The sequence below is a fragment of the Hypomesus transpacificus genome, chromosome 1 (genome assembly GCF_021917145.1).
Source record: "Hypomesus transpacificus isolate Combined female chromosome 1, fHypTra1, whole genome shotgun sequence".
Classification (NCBI taxonomy): Eukaryota; Metazoa; Chordata; class Actinopteri; order Osmeriformes; family Osmeridae; genus Hypomesus; species Hypomesus transpacificus.
Window position 1 is genome coordinate 6,545,448 of NC_061060.1, and position 16,298 is coordinate 6,561,745.

At 46.8% G+C, this 16,298-nt stretch overlaps 2 protein-coding genes across 2 annotated transcripts; one reads left to right on the top strand and one right to left on the bottom strand.

The window, feature by feature from the left end:
• Positions 1-6,160: 6,160 nt before the first annotated feature.
• On the top strand, positions 6,161-9,625 carry LOC124468221 (integral membrane protein 2A-like). The gene is made up of 6 exons (XM_047020875.1): positions 6,161-6,345; positions 6,805-6,942; positions 7,220-7,405; positions 7,556-7,666; positions 7,789-7,933; positions 8,429-9,625. The coding sequence occupies exons 1-6, from the start codon at positions 6,274-6,276 to the stop codon at positions 8,521-8,523; spliced, it is 747 nt and encodes a 248-aa protein (XP_046876831.1). The 5' UTR covers positions 6,161-6,273; the 3' UTR covers positions 8,524-9,625.
• Positions 8,695-13,639, bottom strand: gpr174 (G protein-coupled receptor 174). Its single transcript, XM_047020862.1, has 3 exons — positions 13,370-13,639; positions 11,204-11,742; positions 8,695-11,004 (listed from the first exon to the last, which is right to left on the bottom strand). Exons 2-3 carry the CDS (start codon positions 11,405-11,407, stop codon positions 10,165-10,167), a joined length of 1,044 nt encoding a protein of 347 aa, XP_046876818.1. The 5' UTR covers positions 11,408-11,742; positions 13,370-13,639; the 3' UTR covers positions 8,695-10,164.
• Positions 13,640-16,298: the final 2,659 nt, after the last annotated feature.

The window sequence follows — 16,298 nt, forward strand, 5'->3', positions numbered from 1 at the left end:
CTAGTGAGGGCTTGACTGGGCTTGGTTTAAATTGGACTGGGATAGGTTGGACTTGGCTAGTCTAGGCTGATTGGCCCAAGATCAGACGTGGAGAGGAGAGCATGAACTGCAAGGTTAAACTTGACCGCACAGAGCGCAGGAGTGTTTGGCACTGGGGGATCTAGAGAGTCTGGCCTACGATGACAACCGCGACTGGCCTGGACTAGACTGGATTGCATCTTGGTGATGTAACGCTGGTTTGGGGCTGGTGGTGGTTCCAGGTCAGAACTGAGACAAACAATTAGTCTCGCTTCTGAACGTTTGGAGAAGATCTCCAGAAATCCTGCCACATCAGATCCTGGTTTAACCATGAGGAGATTAAATCCTCATATGAAGAAGAATGTTTCATCTCTCAAACTGCCTTTCTCTCCAGAGACATTTTTCAATCTGAAGAGACACCATAATTTAAACCCCGCTCAAATGGGAACTCCGAAGACAGCATGCTATTTCAATCAGAACCCTGCTCCCAGATCCATCAGTGGGCCTGCCAGAGTGTGGTCACACTCTCACTCACGCGCACACACACATGCGCACGCAGACACACACAGACAATACACCTTCACACATGCATCTCTCTCATTCTGTCTCCTCCTTGCCTCTCTCACTTTCTTACTCTCGCTCTCTCTCTCACACACACACACATATACACACACACACACACAGCCTGCCAGCGTGTGGTTTGCTCTCATGATGCTTTAATGCCTTGTGGGTTCTGCTCTATCAGGACCATGAGAAATGATTTATTAGCGGCTCCCGCCTGTATTTATAGATAATGAGCCTCCGTCACTGTTAATAAAGAGATCCCGTTCTCTGCCTGGAAACACAGCGCCTCTTTAAGGGATTACTGTCACTGCTAAACAATAGGATTGGGTCTAAAGATAGCATTGTGGTGTGTGTGTGTGTTGTGGGATGAGGGGATGGGGGGGGGCAAGGGGGGGTGTAGGGGCCACTAATGGTGGAAACAATCCACTCTGCCACAACACAGACTTTGATACGAAGAAACCCATTTAAGATTTATGCTCACTCAAACACACACACACACATAAACACACACCAACACACCCTCATACTGACACGCAACAATTGTTGGCAAGACTCAAGACTTGGATGAATCGGATGTTTTATAATCATTCGGTCCTATACATCCCTCAGTCATGAAGGTCCATCTCTGGTTTCTCTCCTCCTGTCACCTCTCTCCTCCTCTCTCCTTCTCTCTCCTCCTCTCTCCTCCTCTCTCCTCCTTTCTCCTCCTCTCTCCTTCTCTCTCCTCCTCTCTCCTCCTTTCTCCTCCTCTCTCCTCCTTTCTCCTCCTTTCTCCTCCTCCTCTTTCCTACTCTCTCCTCCTCTCTCCTCCTCTCTCCTACTCTCTCCTCCTCTCTCCTCCTCTCTCCTCCTCTCTCCTACTCTCTCCTCCTCTCTCCTCCTCTCTCCACCTCTCTTCTCCTCTCTCCTCTCCTCCGCTCCTCACTGAAGCATTTGATAGAGGCCCAAGCTGGCAAAGAGCATCCCTCATTATGACTGGATGAAATATTGAAAAGCATGGAAGTAAGTGTGTCTTTCTGCTGTGCAGTGTGCATGTGTGTGTATGGGTGTGTGTGTGTGAGTGTGTGTGATGATAATGATGACGAGGATGAAAGAAAGACACATGATCACTCTGGTGGCTATGTCTGTTTGTGTGACATCATTCTGTCTCCTTCTGGTTCCAATCAGCCCATCTCATCCTGTTAACGACACCTGATAGATTAATGACCGATAAAGTGTGCATGTGTGTGCAAGCATGCGTGTTTCTAAGTTTGTGTGCAAAGAAACGTCTGTTTGTGTGTGTTTGTATGAGCATGTGTTTGTATGAGTGTGTGTTTGTATGAGTGCATGTGTGCGTGTTTGAGTGTGTGTTCTGTAGGGGCCTACTAAGGGGCCGCAATCAGACAGCTCTCAAATTAGCGCTCCATAACTACATCCTGACCAGGGCTTAGAGTTCTAAAGCTAAAGGAAAGTCCTTCCAGACCATATACCCATCACACACACACACACCACACACACAGACACACAAATACAACTCACAATACAAGCACACACACGCTCTGTCTCTCTCAATCTCTGCACATGGTATCACATCTCTTCGCATGGTGAACTTTGGCATCTGTGGGGTTGGGGGAGGGGAGGTATTGGACGGGGATTGGGGGGCAGTGGGGGGGATGTCATCAATTTCAGCAGATTTCCCCCACCCCATCTTCAATTTCCCCCCTCTCTTTAACCCTTCCTCCTCCTCTCCCTCCAGCCCTTCCCTGATCCCTATTGGCACACAAAGCTGAGAACATATACAGTCCCAGAGTAGCTTCCATTCCTTTGCATCCCTGGTAGAGGCTGCATGCAGGGACAGGGCCACCTGACTATCCAGGGTCTCAATCATACATCCCTGTGACCAGGTATCAGGAATACACTCTGGGGAGGCTGTGACACACACACACACCCTCTTTGTTCTGTAGGGAGGGAATTTATTTCCCCCCACTTTTTTGTTACCATGTAATTCTTTATGCCTACTCAAGACAAGGTTGTGTGTAGGGAATATGGATCAGTTCCTGTTAACCACAGTCTAAAGTGTGTAGGAGCCTGGTTCTCTGCCTGTAACCGGTGGGGGGTGGGGTTCTGGGTGATCTGTTATGGGTTTATAAACTGTTATAAAGAGGAGAAAATATGATGATTAAGTATGAATGTTCTGGATGACTTGTCTTGATGTGACTAGCCACCAGTAAATTCACAGCCTTTGGTCAGTCTATCGCCCCCAAGTGGTCAGTGCTGTGTGTGTGTTCTTACTGTTAACCTGATCGACATAACGTCATTGAGTCTGGAAGTGATTCCGTTTAGCTATGATGCTATTGGCCATCTTCCAGCAGTGTGTGTGTGTGTGTGTGTATATATGTCTCTGAATTAACAAAGACGAAGCTCAGTGCTCTTGCAGTGCTGTGGAGCGGTGCGATGATGAGGTCATTTCCCCAGAGCTCAGTGCTCAGAGAACACACCGACATCCCTCCATCTTCCCTCCATCGCTTGTCCTTTTTCATCTGTTTTCTTCTCCTCTCTGCTCCCTCTGTACTTTTCCCTGTCTATTTACCTTGAATCATTCTTTATCACTCACACATGTCCCCCTCTTCATCGGACTTCATTCTCTCTCACGTTCCCTCAAACACACATATCGTCACTCTCTAGCCAAAGACATCACTCCCTCCTCCTGTCTCCCTCCTCCTGTCTCCCTCCTCCTTTCTCCCCCTCCTCCTTTCTCTCTTAGTCTCTCTCTCTCACCTTAGAAGAAGCTCTCCCTTTCCACTTGTCACCTCCCCCCCACACATACCTTTCTCTCTCTTTTTCTTGCCCCCCCCCCTCCTCTCGTCAGCTCCTTGGTGCTCTGTGTGTGAGCTGGGCCTCCCCCAGGGCCCTGTTAGCAGCACACAGGCAGCAGTTGGAGACACTTCCTCCTGGCCCACACAGAGAGAGTCCCAGAGGAGAGGACACGGGTTCTGAATCAAGGCCATTACACCATGTTATCCTCCCAATCTACTCATGTTGTGTAGCTTTTGATTACAGTGAAGAGCGTGTGTGTGTGGTGCGTGTGTGTGGTACATGGTGGGGGGGTATGAGGGTTTTTTAATCAAGGTGAATATTTTGGAATATTTTTGTATAACAAGATAAGAAACTTAATCTCTCCTGCCTCTCTCTCCCCTTCCGGATGAAATTATCAAATGTTCAAAGCAATCACACACACACACACACAGAGAAAAACACACACACACACACACACGGTTGTGACTGTGAGTGAGGTGAGAGGATGGAAGGATGAGAATGTGTCTGAGAGAGGGTGGCCTTAGAAGTCGAGACGAACAGGAAATCCTCATTTGTCACCCTTGTCTCTGAACTATGTGGGATGAAGTGTGTAAGGATGTGTGTGTGTGTCAGTTTGTGTGTGTGTGTTGGCAAGTGGAGTGGAGCTCCTGGGAATGAAGTCTGCTTATTTTTGATGAAGTATCTTTGAAGCAGTCTTCATATCATCTGCCTCCGGAACAAAGCCTGAGGCTTTTTTAATGTCTTCATCATCTGTCTGTCACTCTTTCTTGCTTTCTTTCTCTTTTCTTTTGAATGACTCTCTTTCTCTCTCTTTTCTTTCTCTTCTCTCTCTCTCTGTCTACTGACTTTTCCTCACCTCAGACATATGGTTATTATAGTCACTTCACAGACAAACGTGTCAGTGACATTATAATGCTATTCTCTAGCATCTGTGTATGTGTGTGTGTTGTCAGGGATAATGAACAGGGAACAGGACACAATCATTTGTCATTTGTGGCTTTGCAAGTCACAGGATTGTGACCAGTGACATAAATTGGAGGGTGCACATGTGTACGTGTATGTGTGTGTGTGTGGGTGGGTGTGTGTGTAGGTGATGTCATGACTGTTAGCACTGGTTTCTCACACTCCTCAACCCGACTCTGCCTTCAGACCCTAACACTTTACTGCCAGACTAAGTGTGGCGTATGTGTTAGGCCTGTGTATGTGTGTGTGTCTATACTTCAGACCACAGGGAAAGAGTGGTTTTCCAAGTTTGAGGTTATTCTCTGTTCAGCTAAGGGAGGATGGGAAGTATTTTCTATGTATGTGTGTGAGTGTGTCTAGAATATGAGACTGTGAGGCAGAAAAGGCCCAGCCTATGGAGTGTTAGTCAGTTTGAGCTCTAAAGCGGAGCGACAGAGTTTAATCTTTTGTTAATCAGCTCCTCGGAAAACTCACTCATGCATCAGCAGCCACAGATTACCCTGCCTCCCTCTGTCTCCTCGCTCTGCCCCTCCTTCCCTCCCCCCTTTCCTTCCATCCCCTCCCTTTCTTCCTACTTCCTCTCCTTTCATTCTCTCCTGCCTTGCCACTCCTCTGCCTCTCCTCTGCCTCTCCTCTGCTTCTCCTCTGCCTCTCCTCTGCCTCTCCTTGAGTCTTGGGTCAACTGTAACTATGTTTTGCTTTTTGCCCCAAGAATATGTATATGTACTTCCTTATTGCGTGTTCAAGTGTACAGTTTAAGTTTGTGTGCATGTGCACGCATGAGTGTGTGTGTGTGAGAGTGAGCCCAGAGTTCCAAACCCACCGTAAGATGAGCCCATAAACAGGCCTTCAGGACCACTTATCCCTCTCTGAGAGGGCTGGGGGAGTGGTGAGGGGCTTCACTACAGAAATCAGCTGCTCTGTTTATGTACCTTTCACTGGTGATTACCGGTCCAATCTGTCTGTATAACAGAGGAAATGTCAGCGTGTGTGTGTGTGTGTGTGTGTGTGTGTAAGTATGTGTGTGTGTGTGTGTAAGTATGTGTGTGTGAATGAATGCCATGTAGAGCCTCAGTAGAGCGTGCTGGAGGGAGCTGCTGGCTTGTGTGGGGCTCCAGTATGTGTTTATTTACTTACAATATGAAATACCCTGTGAGTCAGCGGAGAGAGAGAACAGAAGAGGAAGAGGACCACCGTGTCCCTGCAGCATGTTTAAATCTGTGTGTGTGTGTGTGTGTTAAGCTACAAACTGTTTTAGACACTAGTAGTGTGCCTGGCACTAAGCTGAGTTTCCACGTTGGCTTGTGAAGACTGTGGAGCTTGTCAGTAAGTATTCTGGCAGGCAGGTGGGTGCGTGTGTGTGTGTAGGCGAAGGGCAATAGAGACTGTGGAAGACACCAGGTGGTGGTGTAGGAGGTTATTTACATGGAACTGCAGTGGCAGATGGCTATTTTCCACTATTTTCGTCTAGCTTAGCATAGTAATGAAACACTCATCTACCATGATTATCATGAAGTAATCTTTTAAAATACCGTTGTTAATCATTTACTGTAAAAGACTCTCGTTTCTTTGTCCACAAGATGTCACCATAATTCCACATTTCAATTTCTATTTGAGTTTTGTGCATCAAAATCCAATGTTCTTTTTTGTTTTGTTCTTTTACAACGAACAGCAACACATTCTTGACTTTTGTAATGCTTTTTCTGTCTAAATACAACATGTTCTGCATCGGCTGTAATTTGCCGGACCCAGAGCATCTGAAAAATAAAATAAACGATGTGGCTCTGGCCAGACCAAGTTAAATTCCCTAACATGTGACCGGAAGCGGGATTCAGTCTGAATGCAAAGTGCGTCATAGAAGAGACCTGCTCACGGGGATAATCTTCTCCGTCCATTAGATAAAAACAGACCGATTCAGTTTTCCGATTTAAAATGGTGAAGATAGCTTTTAGTTCTGCTCTAGCTCAGAAGGCGCTGGGAAAGGAGCTGCCAGTGTCCGAGAAGGTAAGCGTTTTTGTTGCTCATAGTGGAGCAACGGTGGCTTTTACGGTGCTCTGCATTCGTACAGCGGAGGCCTTTATAACATACGTGGGCTTTCCCTGCGACTGTATGTTGACACACATCTCTGCGTAGACCGACTGTCCCGTTCACACCATCTTATTGATAGACAGCCCAGTGAGGTATTAGTCATTTTTTGAGGGTTGCTTCTGACGCATTATCAAGCTGCACGACATGGGCCCTATCCAGCATCTCCAGCGTCATTCACTGCGTTGGAAAGGTTTCCTATTATTAGATTATTAGATTTAATAATGTGGCCTGGTCCTAAATTTTACACTTAGCATTATTCCGATTCACCGTGCAGAGTCTAATAGCATTGCTTTTATAGTCATACGAGCTGAATATATTTATGGATACATTCTGGCAGTATTTTCAGCATACTAAGCATGTATCTGTCGTGTTTAGGACCCTGAGCTAGCTTCTGCGTCGAGGAGCAATGAGGGCTCCACTGGTCGTTGTCTTCTAACGCTGCTTGGCCTAGCCTTCATCCTTAGTGGACTCATCGTTGGAGGAGCCTGTCTCTATCGCTACTTCACCCCCAAGGTACATTGTGTGCGTGTGCGTCCGTGCACACACGGATGCTCCATCTCTCTTGCAAGACTGTGCTGATGCCTGCCTGTTTCTCAATACAGTTCATTCCAAAAGGGAGTGATACATATTGTTTATGTAGTGCAGGACTGTCAACTCCAAGGGAGAGACAGACTCAGCTCTATTACCCTGTAACTGTTCCAAATTGGAGTAGAACTGAATAATAAAAACAAGCCTGTCCAGATGCTTTCAGTGGTAATTCTGTGTGTGTTTGTGTGTGTGTGTTCTGCAGAGACTGTATCATGGGGCGATGCAGTTCAGTGACGTGTCCAGCGGTGCGACGGAGGAGAGCCAGCCGTACTACCTGCCGCTGGTGGAGGAGGAGGTGGAGATATCTGACAACATGGCCGTCATCAGCGTGCCCCCACCTCGCTTCAGGCCCGGAGACCCTGCTTACATCCTGCATGACTTCAACAGGGTGAACAATGAGCACTCTCTCTCTCTCTCTCTCTCTCTTTCTCTCTCTCTCTCTCCCATACATATCTTCCCTTTCATCCTTTCACTTGTTCACACACACACTTGAACGCTCACTCATGTGACTAATGATAATGAGTTATTGTGTGTGTAGAAGCTGACGGCATACCTTGACCTGACCCTGAGGACCTGCTTCGTGATCCCCCTCAACACCTCCGTGGTGCTGCCCCCCCAAGACCTCATGGACCTCTTCATGCAGCTCATGGTGTGTGTGTGATTGTGTGTGTGTGTGATTGTGTGTGTGTGTGTGATTGTGTGTTGGAGAAACGTCAGCCTTCTTTATGACTTCCTGTCCATCATTGACTGTTGTTGACCCCCTTTCTCCAGTCTGGTTCTTACCGGAGCTACCTGGTCCAGGAGGACCTGGTGGTGACGGAGCGTGTTGACAATGTCAAAGCCCTGGGCCACTACATCCGCCGTCTGTGTGACGGCAAGGACACCTACAGGATGCAGCGCCGCAGCGAGCTCCCAGGTGCGTGGGAGAGGAGGGGTTTTCTTTGTACAGTAGAAATTCAAGCTACAACCCACAATAGCTCACGCGATGCAAACTCGTGACATTTCATGATCATTATTACTAATCAACTGGAAAGGTCATTTTAATCAATGTTTACACTAATGTACTGGCATGTACAGATTGATGAAGCATAGATTTCATCCACAAAATATTTACGTCTAGTCCCTTTTAAGAGACATGAAAAGGTGCCAGAACGACTATTTCTGCAGCGAAGGCAGCTGTGTCTCCTGTGGGGAAATGAGATCAGGCCTGATAAGTACTTCCTTGTACCAGTGAGGGAGGAAAAGACACACAGTTATAACTGTTGTCGTTGAATAAACGAACACATGTTGACACGATTACTGATAACTCAGTTTGAACTCATCCAAAGTGGCCGACTCAAATACACATAAGTCTGTGTTGTTTTGTATTGTATTCAAATTCCTGTGCGTGCGTGTGTGTGTGTGTGTGTAGGGGGAGGCATCCAGAAGCGCTCTGTGGAAGAGTGTTTCACCATCCACCACTTTGAGAACAAATTTGTGACGGAGACCAGAATCTGCAAGGCCTGAAGGGAAGGAGCTAGGAAGGCAGAGACTGACCAGAGGTCCCTGAAGGGAGGAGAGAACGAGAGGCAGAGAGAGCAATAGAGGAAGAGAAGGCTGTCTTCCAACTCTTGCAGCAGTGGTGTTGGCGGAGAGATATTTTTGTACAAATCTAACTTGCAGATCATGCTTCTCTTGCTTTTGTTCCTGTGAACAGTGATTATCCTACAAGTTACTGTGCAGCTTTATGGCCCACCCCCTCTTGTTCTTTCCATATACTGTCATCACCTTTAACCCCTAGAGGGTCCTAATAACCCCTGCCCCCTCTGGTTCCTAAACTACTAACTGAGTTAGTACTGAGGTAGATCATTTTGAGTTAATATTGAGTTAGTACTAAGTTATTACTGAGTAAATATTTGTCCCCTTTCTCATCTCGCTAACTGATGTAAAACGAATGTCTCTGCTGTATTTCTGTTTGTGTGGATACTGTAACATGACCTCTCATGTGCGTTGTTTAGAGTCATCCCCCTCAGCCACAAGAGTTTATGATGTACTGTTGCTCAACAGTACAGGGACAAGCTGTTACCCGGTTGTACTAAGTCCCTGCAATGTTGTCAAGTAATTCATATCAAACATGCCTGTCTGTGTTGGACTGCTGTTTACCTTGTTAACTCATAGAGGCTGTTGAGATGTTGCACTCCTAACCAAACTAAGACCAACATATAGTTACATTTTGCTGACCCCTTAGTAATCCTGCTGTAGACATTACCCAGAGTGCCCTGCTGCTCCCCTGGGGTCTCCCCCCCCCCCCATGCTGTGGTTGATTGTTTTCTATCTGGTTGTGGTGTTGTTCCCTTAAGTAGTGTCAGCTTAGTGTCCTACAAAAATACAGTATTTGTGTTTGTATAGATCCCTTTTAGTTAACTAATCGCTGTCGCTTAGAGAGACAATCAGACAGGAGACAGGAAGTGTGTGTGAAGGTCTGTACTATGTGTGTGTGGTTCAGATACACAAGCACTGGGAGATGTCTGTCTTGAACAACGAGTAGAGAGTACTATGGCAATGTTGTTAGAGTGACGCTCACTTTGTATTTGGTTGTTGTCAAATAAAGATGAATTTCGTTACCTACCTACCACTGCAACACCTGTTGTTTTTGTGTTGCATGGAACTTTTAAGTTCAGCAGATGGGTGGAACAGTTTACACCTCAACACACACACACACACACACTTGTACCAAGGTGTTGAACCACATGGAAACAGCGATGCATGTACTTTTTTGATTTCACTTCTCACATTGTCTTATCAGATCATACATCTACAGCAGCATGAGGGAACTTGAGAAACACGTTTTTTTCATAAACGTTTTTCAGTTAGCTGCCAACAGTGATGGGAACAATAGGCATGACCCTTAACTAATCAAAACCTTTCCATAATGGAATGTGTTTTGACTATATATATGAGTTATTGTCTATCATAAAACTTAGTCCTCACTGAAGAGAAGTTCCTAGACTGGATTACAGGTTATCCGTTGAACCTTTCAGTCTCCCGATCCTGAAATGTGCCCTAAAGACAACCCAGGTTTAAGGTGCTCAAATTGACTCAAGATTGAGTTCTCAGATTGACAGAGGTTGGAGGTCAGACCTGAACTTGAGAGCTGCTTGTTTGATTTCAGTCCTCTGGTCCTTCATGTGAGGGTAAGAACTTAGTCTCTGCAGGGGTGCAGGACGGTCTCTGCCCCAGAGAGAAGCTCTCCGGGATCTCCGGCCGACTCAGCCGTCTCTTGAACTCATCTGTGGTGAAGTAGTACATGATGGGGTCCAGGCCTGAGTTCAGGCTGGCCAGACACAGGGTGACAGGGTGGCATCGCAGCACCAGCTCCCTCAGGGCACAACTGCCCAGCGCGTCGGCCTTGGCCAGGAAGTCCAGGGGCATGGTGATGTGGTAGGGGGCGAAGCAGAGGAGGAAGACGAGGGCACAGCTCATCACCATCCTCAGGGCCCGCCGCTTCTCCCCCCGGTCCTGCACCCCCTCGCCCACCTCCCGCAGGCTCCGGGCCACCAGGCAGGCGCAGGCAAGCACTAGGACCAGGGGGAGGACGAAGCCCACCAGCTCCGCTCCGGCCATGAGCGCCCAGCCGGCGGGCACGCTGATGTGCACCATGGGGAGCTCGGAGAAACACGCCGTGTCGGGGGCGGGGCTAGGGGCGGGGCTCGGGGCCGTGGGCTCGGGCGTCCGGCCAGCGTTGCGCAGCAGGGGGAACGGCAGGCAGCCCAGACAGACGAGCAGCCAGCCGGCAGCGCTCACGCAGAGGTCGCTCCTGCGCCTGGACGACGTGTAGTGGAGCGGCCGGATGATCAGCTCGCAGCGGCGCACGCTCACGCACACCAGGAAGAAGATGGAGGCGTACATGTTGACGTACTTGAGGTAGAAGCAGAGCATGCAGACAGAGTGGCCGAAGGGCCAGGAGTGGATCAGGTAGTAGTAGATCCTCAGTGGGAGGGACAACACCTGGATGAGGAGGGGAGAGCAAAGGAGGGGGGCATGACAGGAAGGGAGTGAGGGGGGCACGACAGGAAGGGAGTGAGGGGGGCACGACAGGAAAACGCTGAGGGGAGAGATTCGTAAAGGGAGCTCCAGTCCTTTCAACGCAATATATTAAATAACATGAATGGTTGCCTCAGCAGAGTGAGAGGGATGATGGTTTTACCTGCAGGAGGTCTGCTACAGCCAGGTTCATCATGAAGACCACGGCTCTCTTTGTCTCTCTGATGTAGGACTGGAACACCCACAACGCCAGCACATTCCCAAGCAGTCCCGGCACCAGGATCACACTGTAGATGATGGCATATACCCGGTGCTGGTAGATCTGCAGGTCATCACTGTTTCCACAGCTCTGATTGGATACATTCATCCTCCCTCCACCCGACTGGGTCCAGCCACTGGTCCAGGCAGGTGTCAATCAAGAACTTGGCTAATAGATAGGCTTCGGGGTAGAAAGAAATAGAGGGCCCTGTGTGGTTAGGCCTCTGGTCAGTGGTCCGTTTGTGTGTTTTCAGATGTGTCCAGGTGTATGGCAGTCTAGAGTGTCCCTCATGGCTGTAAGTGTTCACGAGTACGGTGGTGACCAAAGGAGGAAAAGCCTTGGTTGAGAGATGGTATGTAGCAGCAGTCCACTTCAAGTGTAGTCCCGGTTAGGTCCCAGGCAAGTTCCAGTTTAGTTCCTGTATCATCTTAGTTTCGAAATACCTAGAAGTGACAACATTGTTGTAACTGTCAGTGATGTAAGATAAATGAATAGAATTGAACCTCTGCAAACTGTATTATGTGCAGTTTGACACTACACTGTGCTGTTTTACATATTATTTCCTCTCAGCCAATGCAAAACGTGTACTTATGCTATAGAACAGAGCTCTCTCTCTCCTTCCTCCTCTCTTCCCCCCCCCCTCTCTCTCCCTCTCCTTCCTCCCCCCCCCCCTCTCTCTCTCTCTCTCTCTCTCTCTCTCTCTCTCTCTCTCTCTCCCTCTCTCTCTGTGTCCCCGTCTCACAAACACACCTGCAGCAGACTCCATCTCCATCTCCGTTCACCATATGGACTGTATGATTGCAGTGGCATTCAAATGTGAAAAAACCACAGGGAAATTCTCAGGAACAGAATGTGGCTGTTTCTAAGCATACCAATCCATGTTATCTCGTGTGAGAAAATCTTCAGGGGAGAAGGTAGTGAAACTACTGAGCCTACTGTAGAACCAGCCTGTCATTTCACTGGTTAGTATAACTGTCACTTGGAACATGGAGAAGCTGCGTTTGACCCCTGACTCTTGGCTGTGTTGCAGTTGAATCTCCCCCAGATATCTGGACACTGATCTCTTCACCTCTCTCTGCTGTCCTCCCTTCTACCCTACTTCTCAGGCCAGAAAGAGGAGTTCCTCCAGACATTGGTCTCTCCAGCACCCTCTCCCCTCCCTATCTGGTCACCTCTAACCCAGAGAAGGGAGCTGATACTGGGAGTGAGGCTGAAAGGGACAGCACTGATATTCTCCCTCACCATCGCTGCCTCAACTTACATGGTCACAGTATACTTATGTCACCTGTATTACATCCAACACTATCTCTGAGGTCTCAGTCTCATCATTGTTTGTTTGAGTATCGAACAAGGTCAAAATGTTAGTCAAGTAAGCTAGGTCACTCCATCAGACATTAAGCAATCAGAGAAGGTTAACTTTCTAACAACAGAACATTTTAAAAGTGTCGACATCCACTTCCAGCGTACTGATCAGATCACAGCACCTGAGTGGGTTTCAACCTTCATATCTCAATCAGACATGAACTCATGAAATCAGTCTCTCAATCCGTTTTGGATTGGATGCAATTCTATGGGACACCTCGTGGTCCGAGGAAACAGAAAGAGATCTTGCTAGTGGAAAGTTTGTGTTATTTATCCACCGTGAGTCATTTCTCTGTGGGTTTTTTCTACCGCCATCTCAGTCACAAGCAGCATATCACACTCAAAGTGTGTGTGTGTGTGTGGGTAGATGGGCTAATGCTAAGGCCCGTCCATGTGCACACTGCCTCTCAGCAGCCATGCTCATTCCCCTTCCTAAGACCAAGAAATCCCTCTTTCCCCCTTCACACATACACACACACACACTGTCCTTCGCATATCAGACATTCCACACACACAGGAGAAACATATGAGACCTCCCGGGGGGACATGACTTCACAGTTTAGGCATTCTTACAACCCTCCAGCCCTCAACTCTCTTCTAATGCACACGCGCACACTGACACGCACACACAGAAAGATTACGCTCTTTAGGAGAGAGAAACCATATGAGTTACTTATTGGTATTAATTATCTAGGCAGAGTATCTTACCTCAGTGTGTCCAAGCAGTGTAGGTATTTGTAGACAGAAGACAGCAGATTGTGATGAGAGCCAGGACACACATTACCCCACTAACCGTAAGTTCCACCCACACAGGCTCTTCTTCACCTCTCTTCTTCTACCTTTCTTTGCTCCACAGTGGTACTCACCAAAATGGTGTTTTCTGTTCTTAATATTTCATGAAATATCTCTCTTGCTCTCTGTATCTAGCTCTTTGACTTTCTCACACACATGCTCATGCTCCAACCGACTCTCTCTCTGACTGTCTCCCTCTCCCCCTCTCTCTCTCTCTCTCTCTCTCTCTCTCTCTCTCTCTCTCTCTCTCTCTCTCTCTCTCTCTCTCTCTCTCTCTCTCTCTCTCTCTCTCTCTCTCTCTCTCTCTCTCTCTCACACTTTATCTCTATCAGTTTTTTTCACTTCATACTCAGACTTATCTCTGATAGTATTTCCTGTCTGTGTGGGTGTGGCTGCTGAAACCATCACTTCTGCAATTCAGCTGGCTGTCGGATGTACCATTGCTCTGATCCATGAGTGGCTTTTCATTGTAACACCAGGATATACTTAAAGTATCTGCATATGCATGAGACATGAGCTAAGCTCTGTACACTTCTAATAAGGATGACATCAGATCGATTCTCTACCCTTATCTAACCAATCTAATGCAATCTCCTTCTACTCAGAACCGCTCAGACACTGCCACAATGGGACTGGAGCACTTTGGGGTATCCATTTCTCCTCTAATCTCTCCGTGGTCACTGGTCTACTGTCATCTTTCTCATTCTCTCCGAGGGCAGGGAAGATGCTATCGAAGTTAATTATTCATAAACATTTCTAGCATTCAGAGACCAGGACTCTCTCACGCACGCAAATCCTTATCTAAACACATTCCAACGCCAACATAAACAGATACACATTAATTTCTTCTCTGATTATCAACTGTTTTCTAAACAAAATAGATGAGTATATTTTAAAGACTGGATCTTTTAGACATTGCTGATGATGAGGAGAAAGGAAATAATGTGATGGCTGGAAGGATTGTGGGTAGGTGGAGGAGGAAGGGGGGGCGGGTTTAAGTGAGGGTGTTGAACAACCCGGCACTTCCCGCTGGCAGCAGACTGCTGGAGCGCTTGCCAAAAGCTGAGGTTGAGGTTGCCATGGCAAGGAAGGGGAGCAGAGGGACGGTTCAACTGTCAACCTAGATCCTGCCAACCACAGTTTGTCTTTGACATCTGTCAAAGTTATTCAAGAAAACTGAAACAGAACTACAGTGCCCTCCAAAAGTATTGGAACAGTGAGGCCAATTCCTTTATTTTTGCTGTAGACTGAAAACATTTGGGCTTGACATCAAACGATGAATGTGAAACCAGAGATCAACGTTTCAGCTTTTATTTCCAGGTATTTACATCAGGATCTGATGCACAAATTAGAAAATATCACCTTTTTGTTCGAACCCACCCATTTGTCACGTGAGCAAAAGTATTGGAACATATGACTGACAGGTGTGTTTTGTTGCCCAGGTGTGTCCTATTACATACATTATTCAATCAATAAATACCACTGAATGTCTACACTCAGGTTCAGATTGGGTAAGATAGGTTTTGTCTATGCAGACTGTATTCAGAGGTGAAAACAACATGAAAACCGGAGCGCTGTCTTTGGGTGAAAAACAAGCAATTGTGAGTCTTAGAGAAGATGGAAAATCAATCAGAGCCATTGCAGAAACATTGGCCATAGCCAGTACAACCATTTGGAATGTCCTGAAGAAGAAGAAAACTACTGGTGTACTAAGTAACAGACGTCGAACAGGTAGACCAAGGAAAACATCAGCAGTTGATGACAGAAACATTGTGAGAGCTGTAAAGAAAGACCCTAAAACAACTGTTAGTGAGATCAGCAACAACCTCCAGATGGCAGGAGTGAAGGTATCACTATCTACTGTTCGCAGAAGACTTCATGAACAAAAGTACAAGGGCTACACCAGAAGATGCAAACCACTCATTAGCAAGAAGAATAGGAAGGCCAGGCTGGAATTTGCCAAAAAGTACAGAGATGAACCTCAAAAATTCTGGGACAAAGTTTTATGGACTGATGAGACAAAGATTAACTTTTACCAAAGTGATGGAAAGGCTAAAGTTTGGAGAAAGAAAGGAACTGCTCATGATCCCAAACACACAAGCTCATCTGTGAAACACGGTGGAGGTAATGTCATGGCTTGGGCTTGCATGGCTTCTTCTAGGACGGGCTCATTAATCTTCATTGAGGATGTAACACATGATGGCAGCAGCAAAATGAACTCGGAAGTCTACAGAAACATTTTGTCTGCCAATTTAAGGAAAGATGCAACCAAACTGATTGGCAGAGCCTTCATCATGCAGCAAGATAACGACCCAAAACACACTGCCAAAACAACAAAGGAGTTCATCAGGGGCAAGAAATGGAAGGTATTAGACTGGCCAAGTCAATCTCCAGACTTAAACCCTATAGAGCATGCATTTTACCTGCTTAAGAGGAGACTGAAGGGAGGAACCCCACAAAACAAACAACAACTGAAAGAGGCTGCAGTGAAAGCCTGGGAAAGCATCAAAAAGGAAGAATGCAAAAGTTTGGTGACGTCAATGGGTCACAGACTTGCTGCAGTTATTGAAAGCAAAGGATTTGCAACTAAATATTAAGTCTTATTCACTTAAATATGTTTTAAGTATATCTGTTCCAATACTTTTGCTCACATGACAAATGGGTGGATTCAAACAAAATGTGATATTTTCTTAGTTGTGCATCAGATCCTGATGTAAATACCTGGAAATAAAAGCTGAAACGTTGATCTCTGGTCTCACGTTCATTATTTGATGTCAAGCCCAAATGTTTTCAGTCTACAGCAAAAATAAAGGAATTCGCCTCACTGTTCCAATACTTTTGGAGG

Bases quoted from the DNA above. Each gene is read 5' to 3' on its own strand.
- gpr174 (XM_047020862.1), bottom strand. From the start codon at position 11,407: ATGAATGTATCCAATCAGAGCTGTGGAAACAGTGATGACCTGCAGATC. The intron at 11,005-11,203 runs GTAAAACCATCA...CTCCTCATCCAG, and splicing joins CTGTAGCAGACCTCCTGCAG to GTGTTGTCCCTCCCACTGAG.
- LOC124468221 (XM_047020875.1), top strand. From the start codon at position 6,274: ATGGTGAAGATAGCTTTTAGTTCTGCTCTAGCTCAGAAGGCGCTGGGA. The intron at 7,406-7,555 runs GTGAACAATGAG...TTGTGTGTGTAG, and splicing joins TCCTGCATGACTTCAACAGG to AAGCTGACGGCATACCTTGA. The intron at 7,667-7,788 runs GTGTGTGTGTGA...CCCTTTCTCCAG, and splicing joins ACCTCTTCATGCAGCTCATG to TCTGGTTCTTACCGGAGCTA.